This window comes from Nilaparvata lugens, chromosome 4, assembly GCF_014356525.2.
Source record: "Nilaparvata lugens isolate BPH chromosome 4, ASM1435652v1, whole genome shotgun sequence".
Classification (NCBI taxonomy): domain Eukaryota; kingdom Metazoa; phylum Arthropoda; class Insecta; order Hemiptera; family Delphacidae; genus Nilaparvata; species Nilaparvata lugens.
Window position 1 is genome coordinate 34,147,630 of NC_052507.1, and position 22,614 is coordinate 34,170,243.

At 33.5% G+C, this 22,614-nt stretch overlaps 1 protein-coding gene across 1 annotated transcript in view; it reads right to left on the reverse strand.

Moving 5' to 3' along the window:
- Window positions 1-602: 602 nt before the first annotated feature.
- The window catches only part of LOC111062947, a 77,265-nt gene continuing 55,253 nt past the window's right edge, over window positions 603-22,614 (reverse strand). The window contains exons 27-36 of the mRNA XM_039426980.1: window positions 22,037-22,111; window positions 19,534-19,721; window positions 18,495-18,599; window positions 11,270-11,489; window positions 9,676-9,846; window positions 6,712-7,044; window positions 5,101-5,326; window positions 3,637-3,856; window positions 2,821-3,034; window positions 603-1,689 (exon numbers count right to left, since the gene is read on the reverse strand). Coding sequence (XP_039282914.1) covers window positions 1,516-1,689; window positions 2,821-3,034; window positions 3,637-3,856; window positions 5,101-5,326; window positions 6,712-7,044; window positions 9,676-9,846; window positions 11,270-11,489; window positions 18,495-18,599; window positions 19,534-19,721; window positions 22,037-22,111 — 1,926 coding nt within the window. The 3' untranslated portion in view covers window positions 603-1,515. The remainder of the gene's footprint in view (window positions 1,690-2,820; window positions 3,035-3,636; window positions 3,857-5,100; window positions 5,327-6,711; window positions 7,045-9,675; window positions 9,847-11,269; window positions 11,490-18,494; window positions 18,600-19,533; window positions 19,722-22,036; window positions 22,112-22,614) is intronic.

The following is a 22,614-nucleotide window of genomic DNA, read 5'->3' on the forward strand; positions in this document are numbered from 1 at the left end:
GTTGATCAGGTGCAACCTGGACCTAAGAACTCTGACACCAGACCTGAGCCAATAAACTAGGTCACTCGATATTATTATAACTAGTGGAAAGGATACTGAAAAATATTTTCTCTTGATCAGGTATTAAACTGACTAACACGTCTTACTGAAGAGTACTTATATTCTACAAAAATGAATGAAAAAATCTTTATTCTTATTACAATATTGATGATGTTATGACAATGATGATTCTTATCACAATGTTGATAACCGATGTTATTCATCACAATAATTTTGCGAACCTAATAGTATCCACTGATGCTGTCTAATGGAATTAAGCAAATACTGTAACTTTAAGACCACATATCAGTATAAGAGCCAGTGTCCGGCTCAGTGTCAGTGAAGATGTTCTTCTCATGAGTTCTAATGGTAGCCTACTATTCCCACGAAGCCCGGCCGTGCAAGTATGAATAGTTCCATAAGAGCTTATGAGACGAATATTTCAACTGAACCGGACATGGACTATGACACTAATATGTGGGAAACAAGCATTAGAACAGCTGTACTTTTCCGCATAAAAGTAAGTTGGAGGTTAGAGGTAGAGGTGAAGTTAATGAACGGTATAACATAAATAATTTCCTATATTCTGATAAATGAATCAACAAAAATATACTTTTGTTATGTACAGCATTAGGATAACAATGGAAATTGTATAAAAATATCACGATAATACATAAATCACGTACATTATTAATGCAACTAACAGAAAACATTGAGAATAAATGACACTCAACATCTACAAGACGTGTAAGGAAAACTAGCGGTTTAAGTTTAAGCATGTTTTGAATGACACTGCTAATAGAGGGAAGAAAATATTGATTGCATTCAAGTAAGATATTCAAAGTTCATTATTATTGGTAGATCTATGAAAAAGTTACGGTACTGAAATTTAGAAATATAAATCACGTACTGGCTGTGTAAATGCACGTAGCATAATGAGAACCAACTTACAGCAGAGCAAGCCAACAAATCAAGAGGTATTGAAACCCGCCTCAAGAAACAGGAAATCCTTGTTGAGTTTTAAATAATAAATTATTATTGCATATAATAATTATTAGTAGTGCTCTGTTCTTCATAAGCAGTTTTACACAACAAGCAAGAAAAAATATAAACTATTACTAGTTTAAAAAATAATTTATCAATAACATTGCTTTTCGAATAGAGCTGAATAATAACAATCTCAACACATAAATTTAATTAAGAAGTACAATTTAAAAATAAAACCTTAATCTCTGTATAAAATTATTATTGGGTAATGTGTTTGATAAGATATATATATAACTTGTAAAAAAGGCTAGGTAGATAAAATCACTTGAGAAGAATATTTTTGTTGAAGATGGTATTTGAACTCTTTAGAGTTGATATGGTAGTTAAAATCTACAGAAGACAATTTGGCACATAGTTTGAATTTTCTTAAACTTACTAGTTATTGTTATACATTCAATTAATGAATAGTATATTTATCACAGATAATAATTACTCTGAGGCTATCTCTCCAGCATTGAGTCGCTTCAGACAGATCTTCTTTATCGAAGGCTGATTGAGGCATTCGGCGGCGGTCAATACTTTTCGAATGTCAGTGAGGCGATTGTGCTTAGCTGCTAATAGGTAGGCAGCCTTCAGAAGTTCACACTCAATGTAAGCATCAATCTGTAAAATAAATCATTTTAAAACGAACGTTCGATTTAGAAAGCACTCAAATATATTAGGCGACATAATTGAAAGCCTAGAGATACGTAAAAAAATAGTACTAAAAATAATTATTGCTGGCCACACTTCTTCACTTCAGACAAGACTTCAAAAGTCAAGAATCAAGAATAACAAATTATTATTATAGCTTATTGAGACTCAGATTTATTAAGACTTATCTCTTCTTTTGGTTCAATTTCCGATATTGCAAGGATCAAGTCTCACAGTTTGGAAGCATATAATTAAACTGGATTATATTAACGAGTACAGGTCAGGATAGCTTAGACGACTAAGGAGTTGTACCCCTCAGTACCTGCTAGCGCTACCTGGTCACCGGTTCGTATCCCGCCAGTAGGCATAGACGTTTCATCATCTCATCAAATCACCCTCGCACAAGCAAAAAGCTAATGTGGACATTATCCGCAATACTAGAATCTACAATACTAGAATTGTAGTTCTTGATAACATAATCTGCATTATTCTAATTACCGAATTTATTTGAAATTGGGGCAAATTTTATGAGTCTCTCTCTCTCTCATTTAATAAAAATGGAGACGTTCAAATGTTCAAAGTATTTTTCTCCTTAATCTTGATTAGGATTTTATCTGCTACTACTTGTTTTGTTTCTTCCTTACTCAAATTATTTTTCACTCTATTTCTCTGTGTAGCAGCGCAAAGATCCCGAGTTCAAGCCCACTTATCACTGAAAGGTTTTAACCAGGTCATTCCCATGTTAAACAGGATGGGAACGTTAAACTGTAGGTCCCGGCTGAAGTATGGCAGTCTTAAGGCCCATTGACAGCTTAAATGATATATTCAAGCCAGGTAGGACCTTCCCGCAAGGGACTCCACTAACAAAAAAACATAAAGATGTAGTTTTTTACTGGTTTATTGACAGGCTTGACACTATCAAAGGGGATGTAATGAATGCAGAACTGATGATTAATACAAACAAATAATATTATTTAATAATATGAACGCTCATCAGTGTAGTTACCAATTAAAGATATTTCCTGATTATTTATTATTTATACAAACTTGAATTGATATATAAAGTATATTGCTCGAATTACTGAAGTAGAGATAGCTTACCTTTACTGAGATATTTGATAATTGATTGATCAAAGTTTCTGGTTGTTGAGGTTTTTCCTGCAAGGCGGCTAGCAAAATCTCATCACGGAGGGACACGTTCGATTGGAATTCCGCCTGCAGTCTCAAAAGATCATGTATCCTTCTAGCTTTGATCAACTTCTTTGCAGCAATACAATAAACATTCTTTGGTTGTAGGTTATACGATTCTGTTATCCTGAGAATATCATACATAGGATCAGCATATTTGACAGAAATCGATAATATTGATTGAAATAAGTTATTGTGTTCACTAGATTGAGTGGATTTTTTCTTCTTTTGGAGGATTACATTCACTAGTTGATAAACAGAAACCAATATATAATGTATGCAGTATTTTTTATATCATTTACTAGAAAGTTTTAAATAAAGATCTGGAAATGATAGTGGAAGCAATTTATACCCCTCAACAGGAGGTACCTTATAAGACAGAAATCGACTTGATTGAAAGTCGAACTGTTTATGAATTATTTTGTTAAATAACCTTGAACCCTCTAATATTATTGAGTTCATCGGAGCCCCGACTAACAGGGTTTTGGTTTGACCAAGATACACAGAATATCCAACTATTAACATAGAATAAGCATACAGGTAATAACGTATGATTTCTCTATCCTAACACTTAATTACAACTAGTGAATTGAGATAATTATTTTTTTTCAAAAACAAATGTTTTCTCACTACTTCAATCCTTTTCATTTTATTTGAAATTAAGTATATAGAATTGAATTTCATTAGCTCTAATAACTGAGGTTCTACTGTAATGCAACTGTTATATACCTTTTTGTCAGGGCCAAACTCTGTTGAATATCTTTGCCACTATATAGCACGATTGCGGCTAGCTTTGACTTTTCACTGCTATCCCCAAAAAGTGTCAGCGGTTCAACATCTTTGGCTAATTCCGTTTCATTTATGAAACTGGTCAATTCGATTTGTAGCTTCACTGTTGCAACATGTCTGTTCAGTTCGTCTTTGTCCATACTCATAACTATCCCAGGATCTTTAAAAAGAAAGAACAAGTTTTCTGTGAAAAAAATAGTTTTTTTTTGTAAAAATAAGTTGAAGTTAGTTTTTATAAAATAGAATTATAGTACCCTTTAAAATTAATAAAATATTAAAAAACAAGAATACAAATTGTAACGTAACTATTTCGTTACTATAATTCTATTTTATAAATACAAGAAAGTAGCCCTGAATTCATACATTTTGAAGTTAGTTATTTAAGTTATCGATATGATGATTGAATAGCACCATATTATTATTAGCGTATAGCTTTGAATGGTGGGGAGACCCACGGGTAGTTCCACCTCGCCGTATATAGTCCAAAATTCCCCAAATGGGAAACCGGACACTAGGTTATAGTGAGCACAATACTTTAAATTTACACTTTTCATTTCGGAATAGAGTTTATTTTGATGTTAAAGAGTCCAAACATATACAAAACCGAAACAAAACACAAAACCACTAAGCCAAATTTAGAAAATATTGAATTTAGACAATAAATTTGGAGCCGAAAATTTATAGCACGTTACAATTTTGTCAACATAGCACCATATATAATTGTTGATATGTTTTCACGATAATAATATTCTTGAATGAATAAACAATGGAAAATTGAAAAAAGAAATATACTAATCAAAATTATATTGTCAGTAATAGTGTTAGATTATTAAACTGAAACCATCATTACGAAAAGCTACCTAATATATCATTAATTGATCGTAAAGAGCTGGGAGCTACTTAAAAAATTAAAACATCCTAGTTTAGTTTATTGTTGAACATTGATAAATAATACGAAACGAACGCTTCTCACAAACACAAGCAAACTCATTGATCAATGCTCAGTTAATACAAGTAATAGAACACAAAATTTCACAAAAAAACTATAATCATCATTAAGATAAACATATTGGTACATTAAAACATTGTGGTTGAGTGACAACATTGGAAATAGTTTTCATAGTCATTTTAGACAAGGGATGACAATATTTCAATGACTGATAGTAGGTATTCCAAATTTTAGTTGTAAATTCAAGTCTTGGTGAAGTTTTCCAATGATCATGAATAATGCAGGTATGATCCACTATATTATTCAAATTACGTTATTCATTTTACTCATTTCTTTTACATACACATTCATAAAAGCGTATTTTGACATAATACAGAAGAGTAAGTGAATAACAAAAATACTGTAATTTGGGAATTGTTTTGCAAAATGGGGGAAATTCATTTGAAGAGACTCACCATAAGCTGACGTATCCTGTTTAGCGGCAGACTCAAGGTGAGTAACCGCTGTGGTCAGATGATATACAGAATCTTTCAAGTCACTGTAATTGCGGGCGTTAGAATAGAAGAATCGAATACATGTCATGCATGCTCTGACATGGTCTTTGAGCCAGAGCTGCACCTGATACAATACGTTCAGCATTTTGCGTCGTTCACACCAGACGCAGAGGGCGGCCAAATGTGCCTGTCAATTACAATCATATCATCATTATAATTCACATAATAAGTCTTCAGGTTGAATATACAAGAAATGCATTGGATTTTCCTATTAATGATATAAAATGCAAAGGATTAATTCATGCATCCATTCTAAGGTTGGCAGTGTTGAAAGAGTGCAAGAATGTTGTGATTTTTCTTCATTTATTGGTAATTTAATGAGTTGACATTCCTTAGAGGGGATTTCAGGGGATTTTAATCTAGAAAAACAAAATGTCCCTTTCTGAGAAATTAAGTATTCAAGCTGAAATATTATGCAATGTGTGTAGTGCTTAAATTTGGAATTTAAAAGTTCTTTCTAGAAATGATTGGAAATGAATCAGTACCAGATAATTTATGAATAGTGATTTATTCAATCCATAAGCTAGAGTATATTATTCCTTTTTCTATTGATTCCTTCAACTCCGGTTGGAGTATAGGGAGTATAGTCTTCCTCACCTCTTGTCAAGCTCGCTTTCTATTGTTCGTCTCTAAGAAATCCTCTTGAATTCCTCTTTTTTCATCTCCCCTGAGAATTCCACTGTAAGGCATACTTTTCTATTGCTTCATAACTTTTCCTCAAATTATGACCAATCCACCTCCATTTCCTCTTAGAGATCCCAATGTCTATGGGCATCTAACTTATATTGTGCGAGAGCTCTTCGTTTGAGATTATATTTGGCCACCCCACACCCTCAATCTTTCGCAGGCAACGATTGATGAGAACTTGGAGTCTTTTACTGATTTCAGCTTTGGGATTCTTTGGGATTTTATTGTTTCTCCATATTGCATACAGCTGTGAAAATACCCCATTTGCTTTTCTGATGCGAGTTTTGACATCATCCTCGGCCCCCCCTTCAGGATCCACCATGCTGCCCAAACAAACAAATGAGTCCACCCTCTCTAATTTCTCTCATTTATTACAAAGCTCTCCCCTCCATAACTATTGAGCACAATCTCTTTTGTTTTTGTCCCATTTATCTTCAGGCCTACGTTTTTAGCAACATCATTCAATGCTCGCAGATTCTCTCTCATATCACTGTGTCTCTGCGCCAGAAGACAAAGGCCGATTGCAAAAACAAGTCTTCAAGTCTGTTCTTGGTTTGTGCACTTAGTTTGCGCATATACCCTGGAAAGAATGTTCATAAAAATAACAAGTTTCAATACTTCAGACATTGGTGTGATGAGTGAAAGAGTCAAAGAATCACTGATTCCTTATCATTGATTCTCGGATAAATAAACCTATGACATATAATAATCGTAAAACATAAAAAAACAGGAATATTATTATGATCATCATTATTATTGACTAAGCTAGTCAGATAAAATCCGTTCAAAGAAATAGATTTATTACAGAACTGGAAATAAAATTACCTTCCATACAGTCAACTGTGGATCGATGGATAGCATTATTTGATGCAAATTCTGGACTCGAGCTGTTCTCAAGCAAGGTAAATAAACATTTTCAATAAAGGTGTTTGGATCGATGTTCTTCTCCAATGTGTAGTCGAGCACTTGTGCAATTTCGCCGTGACTGACTAGGAACTCCAGGTTCTGAGCGTGGCTGCCGTACTTGGTGAGATAGTAGAGGCACTCGTTGTAAACGCGTTTGTCGTCTCCCGTGTCTCTAGCGATGCTCGTCTTTCTGGCTGGCTCTGATTTCAATCTTGCCAACCTGGTTTTCAAATCCACAAAGCCGTCTCCTCTCTAAAAATAGACAGATGATATTGAAGAAAAGTCAGTTGGTTATGTAAACTACTTTAAAACAAACTATTGATGAATAATTAATAAATTGTTATACAAAGAGTGAAGCGAACATACAGCAGCGTAGGATTGATGGAATAACTCAGACAACATGAGATAGGAAAGATTTTGATGGTATCTGTCCAAAGAAATACATGTATTATGGTGGTATAGTAAAATGTTAGATGGCATGAAGTGGAAAAGATTAAATTCTAAATTATACTCGGTAGTTTGGTGATTGAAATATAAATTTGACTATAACTTAAACTATGATTGTTACATTAGTAGTATATTATTATATTTTACTTAGTGGGCGACTTAGAAATAGTTAATTGGATAAATGCATTTACTTTCATACTTCATGAGTTACAAGTGTTGAAGGTGAATTTGATGCAATGAGAGCCTCATCTCCCATTTGACTCTATTTAGTGTAACATATTAAAATCTGATGGGCAAGCAAAATCCCTATTTGGAAGAATTTTATAGGTCTGAAGTAAAACAGATATTCTATTATCGCCAAATGCGATAACAACAATTAAAAGATTAGATAATAACGGGTACCATGGCTAAAATTAGAACAGCCGAATAGAAAAGGAATTTTATTTGCTACTTATTATATTATATAAAGTATTGAAAAATTTGAGGTTAGGCTTAAAATACCTACTGATCGGCGACCTAATAATCGATCAAGTCGCATAATGTGAAATCTAGCCAGACACCTTGGCAAAAATTTATTGTAAACAAATGGTATGCAACTGGAGGACTTTGGAAAGCACATGGCTAATTGTTGTAAAGGGAGAAACAACTTATAAACCCCAAAAAAACTATTATCTGTAATGAATATACTTAAACCACCAAATAAAAATAAATTAGAATATTAAGGAAGTAGGATATTCCTAGGCGCATGGATACATTAATGAATTTGCATGAACCAATCAAATTGCAGTAACCGATGGGCGGCAATAGAGAGCCGATTCAAATGTATATATAAATATTTCTATAAATGATAAGAATTTATAAATTTTTACTACTCAGTTTATGTATCGGATATGGTCCGAGAAAGTATAAAATATTATACCTAAGATATAGGTAATAATTCAGTAGATTGGCACGGACTATTGGATCCTTTTAATGGCGTAGTAGTAAATCATTTAAATATATATAAATTTGTAAGTTGGAAATGAAATTGTAGAAATAAGAGTAGAACCTGCCCACTTGCCTGCCAGACACCACTATGGAACGACACTAAATTTTGTAGAGCACAAGACCCTTTATTACATTGTACTTTTGAAAGGCTTAAAGTTTAAAGTCATTAATTAATTTTTATAAGACTTAGTGATGCTGCATTAAAGCGAAAGTCATTTAAACATTTATTTATTCCCTTGGAGAAGACGACTTCGGCCACCAGAAATCCAGGACGACCAGGAAATTCGGATCGCCGCCAACAACTTGTAAAAATTCAGCACGTGAGTGATATATTATCGATATATATAAAGTTAGGGCGCCCTCAGTGCTTCGAGTGAAACAAATATAAAAAGGTAGCTCATCGGAAAGGTTATAAATATTAAAAATTATTATAAAACTTGCGCAAGTCTTAAGAAGGTACAAGAAATATATTTTATTGCATAAGAGTTATATCAAATTTACATATCCAAAGGTGCACAGCTTAAAGGAATATTTCATTTTAATCTTATAATATACATATGCTCACTCAATCATTGATTCTATTTAACAATTTGTAAAGATATAATGTAGCTCTTGTTCACTGGATAAATTGATTTATCTACTTCCATCAGAGGCCGAACCTTAAGCCCTAAGAGATATATATATTATTGAGGAATATACTGAAGCCTATAGAAATTAATATATTTATAATTTATGATTTATCAATTTATTATTTTATGATTTTTGGAAAGAAGATATAAAGTGAGATTTTCTAAATCGACAAGCAACAGCAAGTCGATACCTAAGCTGCATACAAATAAATGCATATTATCAATGAATTAAAAAAGCACGTGGTAACGATTCGTGCTAAAGAGCTAAAAAGTAGTGTACCAGCCTGTCATATTTTATTTTGATATATTTATTCTTGTATTTATTGTGTGTGTTTGTTGCTCTATATGTTTCCATATTTATCTGGTTTTTTAATATTTATTCGTGCAATATATGTATCAAATTTTTTATGGTGTATCATTTATTTAATTCCCCAATACCATGCATGACAAATCTCATATCTATTTATCAAATTATTAGTATTGAATTATTAAGAAAGTTACCATCCGATTTTATCATTAATGGAATAAGCTGGTTTACTCAGCAATATATTGAATTGTTAATTAAATCTCTGGAAATAATACATTCCAAAGATTTCTATAAATTGTCCAAGAGCAATAAACTGCAGGAGCTCCTGAGCGAGCCTATAAGGATTTTATCTAAATTGTATTCTAAAAACCACAACCAGACTTATATATTTTTGCACTCATGCTTTACCGATTGCAGCCAAGCCACGCAAATCGTTATTCATTGAAAAAATAACGTCAGAATAGATAGACTGTATATATTAACCATTGCTTATTGAATAGAATCGGAGCAAACCTGTAGAATTTGAAGGATATCAGCAAGCATTCCACTATTCTGTAAATCCTTCTTCTGCAAACTGCAATTGAGGAACTTGACTCTGGCTTCCTCCCAGTTGCCACACTTCAGGCAAGTTTTCCCCCACACATACCACACTATCCCGCAGTCCAAGCCAGCTTTCGTTGACACCTGAAATTATTGAAATATCATAATATGAATTGCTTCATAATTAGATTCGTTTTAGTCATACGATTTATTACGTAAAGTTATATTACATGAAGAGATTTCTAAGAAAAATTTCAAATTCAAACCCTCCGCCTACAAATCTCACCAATCTTGAGCACTTTTTCACAAATTACATTTTTTCCAGCCTTGCTGCCTCAGTTTTCTGTATATGTATGGGTATCGATATCCGAAGAGAATTCCTATTATACACTTTGCTCCTTCGCTGAAGTAAATCGCTAGTTTACCTTATTTTAAAAATTGTAGCTCAGTTGCACAAAAGCTTGTTAAATTTTAATCGTGATTGAATGCTACAAAAACTAATCTGAGAAGCCTTCTTTGAAAAAAGTAATTATCGGCCAATGATTGCATGTTGGTAAAGAAGTCAGAAATCGAAAGTTTAATTTGAATCATGACTTGAAAATCACTTGTAAATCATTTATATTGAAGTTGAAAAAGTTATTCATATGATGAATTCTACTTTATTGAGCACTTTAAATTACAGATCTATGGTTTCATGATCGAAGCTCAGTACAGTTGCTGCTGAAACCATTTTATTTACTCAGTTATTGTACAAAACGCTATAATCATAGTATAATAATAATATGTCGCCATAGATTTTCCTATATGAGCATGGAGGAAAAACTAGGCTGAGTCTGTGCCATTTCTCTCCTAAATTTTGATAAAAAGTTAATGTTGTCCAAAGTTTCTAATATCAATAAATTAGGTTAGGAAATCACACATAAACTTTTATTATTGAAACTTTCGGATTGTTTAGTGTTATTTCCGGCTCTTATCAACCCTTCGAAATTCAAAATTCATCAGTCATATCTCGAATACGTATTCTCTGAGTGTTAATCTTTGGTGAAAACAGAAATTTTAAACTTAACCTCACTTTGGACTATTTATGTGCCAAAATCAAGGAATTGAAGAAGTTTTGGGCAATTGCCTGTTTCTCTTTCCAAATATCGTGTTAGTGACTGTTCTAATAAATAATAAATACATAAATAAATAAATAACTGCTTCGTCACTTTATTTTCGTTCCAGGAATACTAATTTATGATACGAATAGCAGGTAACCATGCTCCGCAAGAGTCTAATTAAAAACTTGACAAACTGAAAACTTGGAGAATTTAAAATAGGCCTATAACCATACTCCGTAAATTAAGAATCAATATACGAAATTTCAAGTTATCATCATTCGTGAATTCCCTATCCCGTGTATAAGCCAATTCTTTTCTTTATTATATTATAGATTATAATATGAACCATGGTTCGGTAGATACAAGTAAATTACTTGAAAAAACTACATAATCAATTTTATCAATAGGGGAGGGTTATCTACAACATGAATGAATACTGTAGACATTTTTATAAGGTGTCACGGTACCTCGAGAGCGAGCGACCACAGCTCGTGATCGATGAGTGTGTCGCGGAGGTCGCGCATGGCGGGCTGACTGCGCAGGGGGAAGGGAGGCAGCAGGTGGCAGCAGTGGGCGGTGACCAACAGGTGCAGAATGTCCACTTCACCCAGCAGCAGGTCACAGCGAGCCATCCCCGCCGACAGACCAAGTCCCGAGTAGCACACCTTCGCGCCCAGTATCAGCGACCTGAAACCATATACATCGTTCAGACACCAAAAAAAAGAGGGAGAAAATAAGAGTGAATACTGTAAAGAAAGGAAAATCAAATAAGCAAGAAGAAAAGGAAAAAAGGTGAAAAAATAAAGAAGAAAGTAACAAAGAAGAGAGAAAGAAACAAACAAACAAAGAAGAGGAAAAGGAAGAAAGAAAGGAGAGAGAATGAAAGAAGAAAATAAAAAAGTGAGAAGAACGTTAAAAAAAGAAAACAAGGAAAAAAGAAAGAAGAAAGAAGGAAACAGAAGAAAAAAGAAGAAATATAGGAAAAAGTGAAGAGTTAGAGTTAGCTAATGAAAAAATCTGGTGTGGTACACTCACACAACTTTCCTTGCTCATTGAACTGTAAGCTTCATTCTTAAACCAGAATAATTTAGGGGAATAACATAATGACGATTGGCGGCAACATAATTTGAATCTATACGATAAGACTACTGTATATGTGTTTATATATTAATTGTTTTCAGAGTATTTTTTCCTTTGTGTAAATAATTATTGTGAAATTCGATTTTCATCAAAACAGCTGTTCTACAGATGAAATATATCGACTATGAGTTATTTTAGCCCAGTCAATGAAGGTCCAAAAAAGCAGTTTCGATCCGAAAATTTAATAAAAGCTGAATTTCCCACCATCGATAGAACCCACCCAGAGGGTCATTCTCCCAAAAGTCCCCAGAAATCCCCTTGGAGCTTTCCGCCCCAACCCCCTAAAACATGAAAAATGCAGGTAAACACGGGAAATCAATTATCTCTGTAACCATTGATCGGAAACAGTTCTATTATATGCCATTCGATTTGATACATTATGGACTACAATATTAGTTCTATTCATTTTTCCAATAAAATTAACAGTTTTCTTGATAAAATAATATATATGTAAAAATTTAGGGGGTTTGTGATTTGATTTTTTTGCTTTCTTCAATTAACTATGAAACAAGTAGTTTTAAAGGAAAATGAGCCAAATAATTAATGTAGCCACTGTCATTGCAAATCCATTGATGTATATTGTTATGTATTTGCGATTCGATTTGACGCTGTGGAAGGGGAAACAGTCGACGCGGAATGGCGCGGCTGACTCTCTTAGCCATAGTAAACAGCAAACTGGAAATCAATTATCTCTGTAACCATTAATCGGAAAAAAATCTATCATATGTCATTTGATTCGTTACATTATGAACTGAAATATTAGTCGTATTCATTCCCTCAATAAATCAAACAGTTTCCTTGATAAAATAATATATAATATGTAAAAATTTAGGGGTTTTTCGATTTGATTTTTGTTTTCTCCGATTAACTTCGAAGCAAATAATCTAAAGATAATTAGACAAATAATTAATGTAGCCACATTCATTGCGAATCTATTGATGTATATTGTTATTTATTTGCGATTCGATTCGACGCTGTGGAAGGGTAAACAGTTGACGCGGTACGGCGTGGCTGACTCTCTTCACCATAGTAAACAGTAAAATATAGTAGTAGGCCTACTGCTTTCTAAGTTGCATCTTATTCACACTATGGCGCTCGAAACAATCAATTTTGTCTATTGTTTTGACATGCGATGAAACTAATTTTTCACATTTTAATTCTCTAAATTCTCTAAAATCATTTTGTTGTTATATATGTGCTAAATCATACATTCTATGACAGACAAAGATATTGTTTGCAACCGATAAAATATTCATACTATTACATAATATAATATACATATTTAAAATATGTGTGTATGATCATAATTCTATGCTAAAATTTATCATAAGTTATGAATGTCAAAAACTGAGATTATTCATAGATTACAATAGTGTTAACAGTGGCAATTTCCTGAAAAATCATAGCGTGCAGTGTTTGCTGTTTTCTACAGTTAATATTCTCCAAGCCAGGTTGATAATATACCTTCAGTTGGGCCAAATATATATGACGGCTGAGGCATAAAAAAATGTATACATTGGGCTTGTTAAGTTGAAACTCTCTATGATTCTCTCTGTAAAGTAGCTTATCTTCCGTTCTTACTAGTTGAATCTACATTATTTAGACAGTCCAATATGAAAATTCAGTAGATTCTAAAGATGAAAGCCATGCAAACATACAAATTAAGGAAGAGTAAGCATGCATAAAAGGTAGGAAAATCATGAAAGTGTTTCACATTTAACCATAAAGTACCCTACCGTATAAGATTATTTGAAAGATGATTCATCATCTTCTATTATTTTTGTTAACATATCGATTTTTCACCTCCACTCGCATCTTTTCATTCATTACACAAGGTTGGCAGAAGCTTTTCTTTATGTCGATTGATGTTGATTGAAATTGATTTTGATTAGGGCACCAAAAGAATAGATCATTTTCTATTTCAAGCATTCAAATTAAATCTATTGAACATGATTTCTTATGACTTAGCATTCACAGATTTAGATGGGTGAAGCTATTTGAAAGATGTACCTGATTATCAATTTCATGGTTCTTATAACATTCTAGTCCATTGTGATCATTGAAGGGTTGAAGTGATGAGTTAGTTCAAGTGAACTCTAGTACACAAGTATATTGTGCTTATAATGGGCTCTTCTTTATTTTCTATCGATGTTTTGCTCCAGTAGAGAAAATTTAAAATGTTGGTTTTACATTTTATAAGCTTTATAAATAATATAAATTAACGGTAATATAAATTTGATAAGTCCAGTATTAAATTAATCGATGTTGATTTTCATTGTATCGCTTTGTATCAATGTTACTTGCACTGTTTGCAATTCATCACAATTCTCAAGAATTAGTTTTTTATGAATTTAATGATCTGAAAATTGAAATTCAAATGCTATTTGGATGACGTTCACATTCCACTGATTTTTTTACAATAATTGTTACGTTGAAGAGTGAGGCAATTCAATCGATTTGGAAGTAAAAGGAAATCACAGTGCGATTTTAACAGTGGATAGTAACTTTGAAATTCAGTTGCTCAATTCATTTCGGCTTGATACTATCATTTGTAATTATAGTTGATCAGAAATATGCATTGTATCGTATAATGTTTATATTTCAGTTTGACTAATCTTCTATCAGTCTCGCTTTCATTCATAAACATGATAATCCTAAATACGTTGATTACCTTAAAGATGTAGCTTATCTTACGTCGAACAATGTACAATAAAAACAATTTTCATTAAATTACTATTATGATGATCATTGGAATTTCTGCCTGTGATTGAGAAAAAGTCATTTTATGAGCCTTGAAATTCGTACCTAGAAAAAGTTGCATTATTACTAGAAATTTTGTTATTTTTACCATTTATTATAGGTACTGTACATTGATTTTTGTGATTATAGAGATCAACTACTTTATTCTGAATCAGGATAAGGATAAATAGGGAAATTGTGAGATGGGATAACATCCATAGTCACATAGCTTCAATTTGAAAGCTCTGATAATAATGATTTGAACGGAACTGCGATTCTGGCTTGGTATTGCCTCTTCATGTTCAGTGAGAATAGAAAGCTTCAGAGTAATTCGTTCTCACTATATGTGATAATATTGGTAATATTTGGTAATATTTGTTAATATTTGAACCGAATGTGCAACAAATTAATCTACTTTCAGCTTGAAAATTTTCAACTTATCAGGAGTACAGTGTTATCATATAGTATCTCAGGTAGGCCCACCCTTTTATTTTTTTTTGTACACGTGATCTGATGATATTCATTCCATTATCAAGTGTTAAAATTATAAAGAGTGATGGAACAAGATAAAACACAAGGAAAGCTATGAAAAGAAATTTTGAATCTTCATTTTTCACAAAATAAGGATAAGATGAAGGAGTCGGACACATAATATATCATGAAATTTCGTTGAAAAAAATCAATATCTGAAACTAGAGTTATCAAATTGTTACCTCTGACTCGTATGGAGAAGGCACACTTCAAATTAATATAATAAATTCTGTGAGCAAACAACGAAATCCTGATTTTTATCATGAGCATGGTTAAATCAAGAAAATTGTACCTAATATTTTTTTAGAGTATTGAAAAGTGAAAATCTATATACAGCGCATGTCAAAACAATAGACAAAATTAATTGTTTCGAGCGCCATAGTGTAAATGGGATGCAATGTAGACAGCAGTATTATTCTGTTAACTATGGTGAAGGGAGTCAGCCGCGTCGGCTGTTTCCCCTTCCACAGCGTCAACTTGAATCGCAAATACATAACAATATACATCAATGGATTCGCAATGAATGTGGCTACAATAATTATTCATCACATTGTTCTTTAAAATTACTTGCTTCGAAGTTAATCGAAGAAAACAAAAAAAATCAGATCGAAACCCCCCAAATTTTTACATTATATTATTTTATCAAGGAAACTGTTCGATTTATTGAGGAAATGAATCCGTCTAATATTGTAGTCCTCAATTTAACGAATCCAATGACATATGATAGATTTTTTCCGATTAATGGTTACAGAGATAATTGGTTTCCAGTTTGCTGTTTACTATGGCTAAGAGAGTCAGCCGCGCCGTTCCGCGTCGACTGTTTCCCCTTCCACGGCGTCAAATCGAATCGCAAATACATAACAATGTACATCAATAGATTTGCAATGAGAGTGGCTACATTAATTATTTGGCTCGTTTTTCTTTAAAACGACTTCCTTCGAAGTTAATCGAAGAAAACAAAAAAATCAAATCGCAAACTTCCTAAATTTATACATATATATTATTTTATCAAGAAAACTATTAATTTTATTAAAAAAATGAATATAACTAATATTGTAGTCCATAATGTAACGAATCGAATAGCATATAATAGAACTGTTTCCGATCAATGGGTACAGAGAAAATTGATTTTTCGTGATTACCTGCATTTTTCAACTTAGAGGGGGGCTAGGGGGGAAAGCTCCAAGGGGATTTCTTGGGACTTTTGGGAGAATGACCCTCTGGGAGGGTTCTATCGATGGTAAAAGATTCAGCTTTTATTTAATTTTCGGATCGAAAAAACCTTTATTGACTGCGCTATTTTTATAAACTGCTCTACCTACCTCATGCACGAGAAGGAGGGTACAAATTCCATTTCTCAAGGATTGGGTGGACCCCCATTAGTTTCACAGGAAGGAGACTCATGTCAGTTGATAGAGCTGATGAATAACTATACAGGGTATGGATTTGAAAAAAATCGGTCATCATTTTTGAGAAAATCGTGAAAAACATGGTTTTTTAGTAATTATCCGCCATTTTTCACAAGAATATTACGGAGCTCCTGCAATTTTCCCAGAAATGAGACTCATGTCAGTTGATAGGAAATGCCCCTATGGAAGTTGACCCTATGCATGGTATAAATTTGAAAAAAAATTTTAGAGCCGTTTTCGAGAAAACCGTGAAAAACATGGTTTTTTAGTGATTATCCGCCATTTTTCTTAAGAATATTACGGAGCTCCTGCAATTTTCCCAGAAATGAGACACTCATGTCAGTTGATAGAGCTTATGAATAGCTATGCATGGTATAAATTTGAAAAAAATTGTTAGAGCCGTTTTCGAGAAAACCGTGAAAAACATGGTTTTTTAGTGATTATCCGCCATTTTTCTCAAGAATATTACGGAGCTCCTGCTATTTTCCCAGAAATGAGACTAATGTCAGTTGGTAGGGCTTATAAATAGCTATGCATGGTATAAATTTGAAAAAAAAAAATATTGTTAGAGCCGTTTTTGAGAAAACCGTGAAAAACATGGTTTTTTAGTGATTATCCGCCATTTTTCTCAAGAACATGACAAACTCTTTACTGGCTGAGCATTTTCTCGAGACTGAACCACCTATATATCAGATATGTTGTAAAAATTACCTATAATGGAATACAAACACAATGTTGTAGAAACACAATAAAAACACAGTGTTGTCGTTTCTGTTTGGTGTTAATGAAACAAAATCCAAATTTAATGCCTATGTCGAAATTAGTTGTAGGTTGAGTAAAGCCAGAGATACACCGGTCATGCAGCGTTCCGATTCCACTCCGATCACCGAGACGAAACCAAAATAGACAACAGAATGAGGCAAGCCTCACCTGTCCGTCATGACCTGCTCTATCACTCCTCCACTCAATAGAAACATCAGGCATAACTAGGATTGGAATGCTTATAATTTTGCCTTTAAATCAAGGCTTTAAACAGTTTGAGCCCATCCCACAACTCATTCCAATCAAAATAGACAGTGCAGGATTAAAATAGCAAACATTGCAATGCAACAATCTTAGAACCCATGGAAGTGGGAGAATCGAAATAAAAGATGGTAGCTACAATTGCCCTGGAAATATGTGAATAGAATGGAATACTTTAAATACCATAATTGATTGAAAATCTAGACTTGGAATAAAAAAGGGACAGGTTCTCAATAAAATATTCCAAACTACATGGTTCTTGTAAATATAATAGATGAATAAATAAGAATAATTTTTCATTTATATTTATAGGGTTTCTTGATACTTTTCGATTGAAATAACTACCGGTATCTATCTTTCAAGAAAAGACATGAGGGTACTGGTTATTCCAATGAAAAAATTAATAAGCTACAATTGATATAATAGCTCAAAAATTAAATGAAATACCGGTACCTGAAATATCGCTATTGAATGAATGAAATAAATAATATGTAAATTAAGTTAGGAATGAGGAGATAAGAGAACTGAACATGGAAAGTTTAAAGGGAAAGATAGAAAGCATGGGACTACGCTGGTTTGGACACGCGAAGAGAATGAGAGAGGATCGGTTGTCAAAGAAAATGGAAGAGATGAGGATTGAAGGAAGGAGACCAAGAGGAAGACCGCGACGACGATGGAAAGACACAGTGGTCAACGATCTTGAGAAGGGAGGATACATATGGCGACAGGTTGAGAACGAGCGATGGTGGGAAGACCGAGGAAGGTGGAGAGACATTGTTTATACCCAGACTCAGCAATAGCTGGAACGGGGACACGGGAATGTATGTATGTATGTATATGAATCAATTACCTTATCATTTGAACAAGAAGAGCATAGTCTATTTCTGGATTGACGACACCCACTTCAAGAGGTCGGAGTAGGGCAAGCATAGTTTCACTTTTGCTGATTAGAAACCTGAAAGAATAACAAATCATGATGTAAATATTAGATAATAAGTACTAAAACATCTTGAAATTGAGAATATTATATCGAATAAAAATACAAGTGAATGATCATATTTATTAATTATCTCGAAGAAGATCGAAGAGATCGTTATCTCTATTATTAATATACTGTTATTCGCTATTAACCCTATTATTGGACACGTGTTATCACTATTATAGAATATATTTTCTTTATATTTTGACGAAGTCGATGTATTTTTGTAAATATTGAATGACTGATAAACTTCAATTCTATTGACAATACATTTTAGAAATTATGCATAATTGAATCATGAACGAATAGAAACAGAAGTAAAAGAGTAACGAATGATAACGAAGATACTCAGCTCTTTGGATATCAGTCAGATATCCTTGCCATGAGTATGGCGATTATGATTGGAAAAAGCGACCAGTGAGCCAGATATAGCTCGACAGGAAGTTTTTATACCGAAGGAAATGGGATTTGAACTGACATCTACTAAATATAAGGACACAGATGTGGTTCTTCTTCAAGAGACACACTCGAAGGACGAAGCAGCTAAGAATAGAATTGTGAGTGACTCTGGAAGAAGAACTGAATATTTTTTCATTTTCAGGTTAGGCCTGAAACTGATATTTTATGTTTTGGAGACAAGGGTCTAAGACCTGATTATTATTTCATTTCCTGAAAAGAATTTCAAGGCTGGTGTTGGCGTCGGACCATACGACTGAATGAATGAATAAGAGTACAGTAAAATGAGAAAGATGTCCTGAGAACAAACACTCTCAGCGTCACAACGTGCCTAATGGATTAAAATTGGATATAATATTCAATTCGATTTTAAAAAATATTAAACTCAGCAATGACGATTAAAGTGGTGGTTGATTGATGATGACCGATGGTATTTAGATTGAAGGAGACCCACCTTGGCTGTACAGTGTCCAAGGAGTGCAGTTTGAGGATTGACAGACAGAGCGACACACTGGGCGCATACTCGTAGATGAATTCGCCTCGAATCAACTTGTTGCGCGACTCGTCAGTCGTCAACAGCCACTCGGGCTCATCGACCAAAGGTGGCGGCCACTGCTTATCATGTTCACCATCTATGGCAACCTGGAAAAGAGAAAAACTAATTAAAATATGTTTTAGGCACGTATTAAACTACCGGGTGATTCAAAAATGACTTTACAACTTTGAAAATCCATATAAATCTTATTAAACAAGGTACACAGCTGGTTTGGTGTTGTTTTAAAGGAAAACACTCCAAGTTTTGACTCGCGTAGTCCGCTAGTGCCTGGTCGCGCCGTACAAGCGCTAGCGGCAGTTACGTCAAAGATGGCTGCTTTCACTGGACCCGAGCGTGCTAGCTGTGTGTTTTGGTTTGAATAACGGCATTATGTACCTTGATATGTTGCAAAACTTTTGTTACCACAAATCGATGAGGATGACCGAGAACGAAATGTTCTCTTTATGCAAGATGGCGCACCACCACACTATCTGACTGACGTCCGGGATTTTCTTAATGACTGCTTTCCAAATCAGTGGATTGGCCGTAATGCGCCAATTGCATGGCCCCCTCGTTCCCCAGACTAACACCGCTGGATTTTTTTCTTGTGGGGTTTCATAAAATATATAGTGTATGTACCTCCTTCCCAGTCACTCTACCTGAACTTAGAGCAAGGATTTGCGCTGCTGTTGAGCAAGTTACACCTGAAATGCTAGTACGAGTCTGGGAAGAAATCGACTATCGCTGGGATGTCTGCAGGATAACCAACGGAAGTCACATAGAAAATCTTTAGTTCAAGGTGAAAAAACTTGAAGTGTGAATATGAATTTGAAATATGAATTTTCAAATTTGTAAAGTCTTTTTTGAATCACCCGATATAAAATATTCAAAAAGACCATTTACAGAATAACAGGTAATTTTTTAATAAAATACTTGATATTGTAGTGTAATAGGCTCATAATGGTAATATTCTACTGTCATTCATTAATTAATGAATACTTATTCTAATGTGAATGCTAGTAAGCAATTTTTTACTATTTCAATAGTACCCCACAGCGCTTTATCTGATTGTGCTACAGCCTTCTGAGGTAAAAAATAATAATTTACAATAAAAAGTTAGGAAATTAATACTGTGCTAAAATTGTTCCATTCTGATTTTGTAGAACAATATACAACTAGTAGTTAAGCAATATGTTGTAGAATTATACTGGGAATTGAAATATATATTATATTCAGTTGAATGTGAATAATAAATACATATGAAAATATCAATCACAATACTGTGCTATAGCTGTTTCATACTGATTTTGGGAATTCTCAGACAGTAACAAAAACAATTTATTCTAATGCAAAATTTTAGCTGAAAATCTAATAAAAAGATTTCAAAGTGAGTAATGATTGATATAGAAATATTACTTAAAACACTGAGCTGAAGATTTTAATTTAGACAGAGTTTGAGTTTTTGGATTCGTCACACCAGTGTGATACTGGATTAACTTTTTGAAGTTTTTTCGCTTCAGAAATTATTATAAGTGTGAGTTACGTTTTAAAATTCTTGTAATACTGTAAATTATGACTATCAAATCATATTAATAGGAATCTAATGTTGACACTCTTCGTCATAGTTTGAAGTGGATTCAATAAGAAACCAAGTCAGTTTTGTAGAGTAGGCCTATACGTGTATCAAAGTATAATTATAAAAACAATTCACTCACATGGGCTACTCTTTAACAAATTAATAAAAACAATATAAAAATCGTGTAGTATTTTTTATTTATTTTAAAAAATAAAGGGTACTACAAGATTTTTATATTGTTTTTATTAATTTTTTTCAAAGTATATAAATATAATACAATTAGACCCTCCTGCGACTGCACAACAGGATATGCTCCAGCCAGCAGCTTCCAACTCATGAGGATATCCCACACCTGAATATGAGGAGCCTCAAATCCAGAAGGCCAACAATAAGGCTGGCAGAGCGCCTCAACAGTGAAAATTTTTGTCTGATGGAGAGATGGAGAGGAGGCACCCCCTATAATTCCAGATGCTCTCAGACAGTGCACCAGGCCACCAGGATTTGACCTTCCTCGACACGCATGGGTCACATTAAACCGAATCCGAACATTGCACGGTAGATGCAAAGCATCTCTTTTCAAATGGGGCTTTTTAGACTCTCCAGGGTGCGATTGTGGAGCTCCATTGCAGACAATGAAACACATTGTCTATGAATGTGACAGACGTGCCTACCTGGGTGACAGTAATGACTTTACTGTGGCAAGCCCTCAGGCGATCCAATACATTTTAAATTTGGACGTGCACTTGTAAACAGTGCGAAATTACAAGGACTTACGAATAATAAAATGCCATACGCTATAATATATAATTAGAAGAAAAGGAATTGAAAATGCAGTCAGACACAAACCTCAATAGTTCTAGGCTTTGCATAGTCAAAGCAAACGTTACAAGTTCTAACGGGAACATCTCCATACCCAGCGACCTGTGAAAAATTAATATTAAAAAATTTAACAAGAAAGTAAAATATTTATAAAATTCAATAATTTGTATATTAGCTAAATGTTTTAATTGAATTACTTACTAAACTAAAATTAGGAAAGAAGCCCCAATGAAACATCTCATGACTCATTTAGCTTGATTATAAATTAATTCATAAAATAGCTCAGAATATATCAAATCTCAAAAAAGATTAATTGAATTTCATAATTCAGCAGAAACAGAAAGGTTTCGTGCATGCGATCACCTGCTAATAGATTTTTCCACGGTAAAATATTAGTATTAAAGATGTATTTATTAATACTGTATATTGAGGATGGTAGTGTGATGATGAATGGAGAAAGTAAATGAAGTAAGCATATTAAAAAATTATTAAAATCATGCAATAGACTTTGACCTACTATAACTAGCTCGTCATGCCTTGCCAAAAGAGTAGGTAGTACATGCAAATAATTGGAACAGAAAATGAAGCTACATTCGTCTAGATTT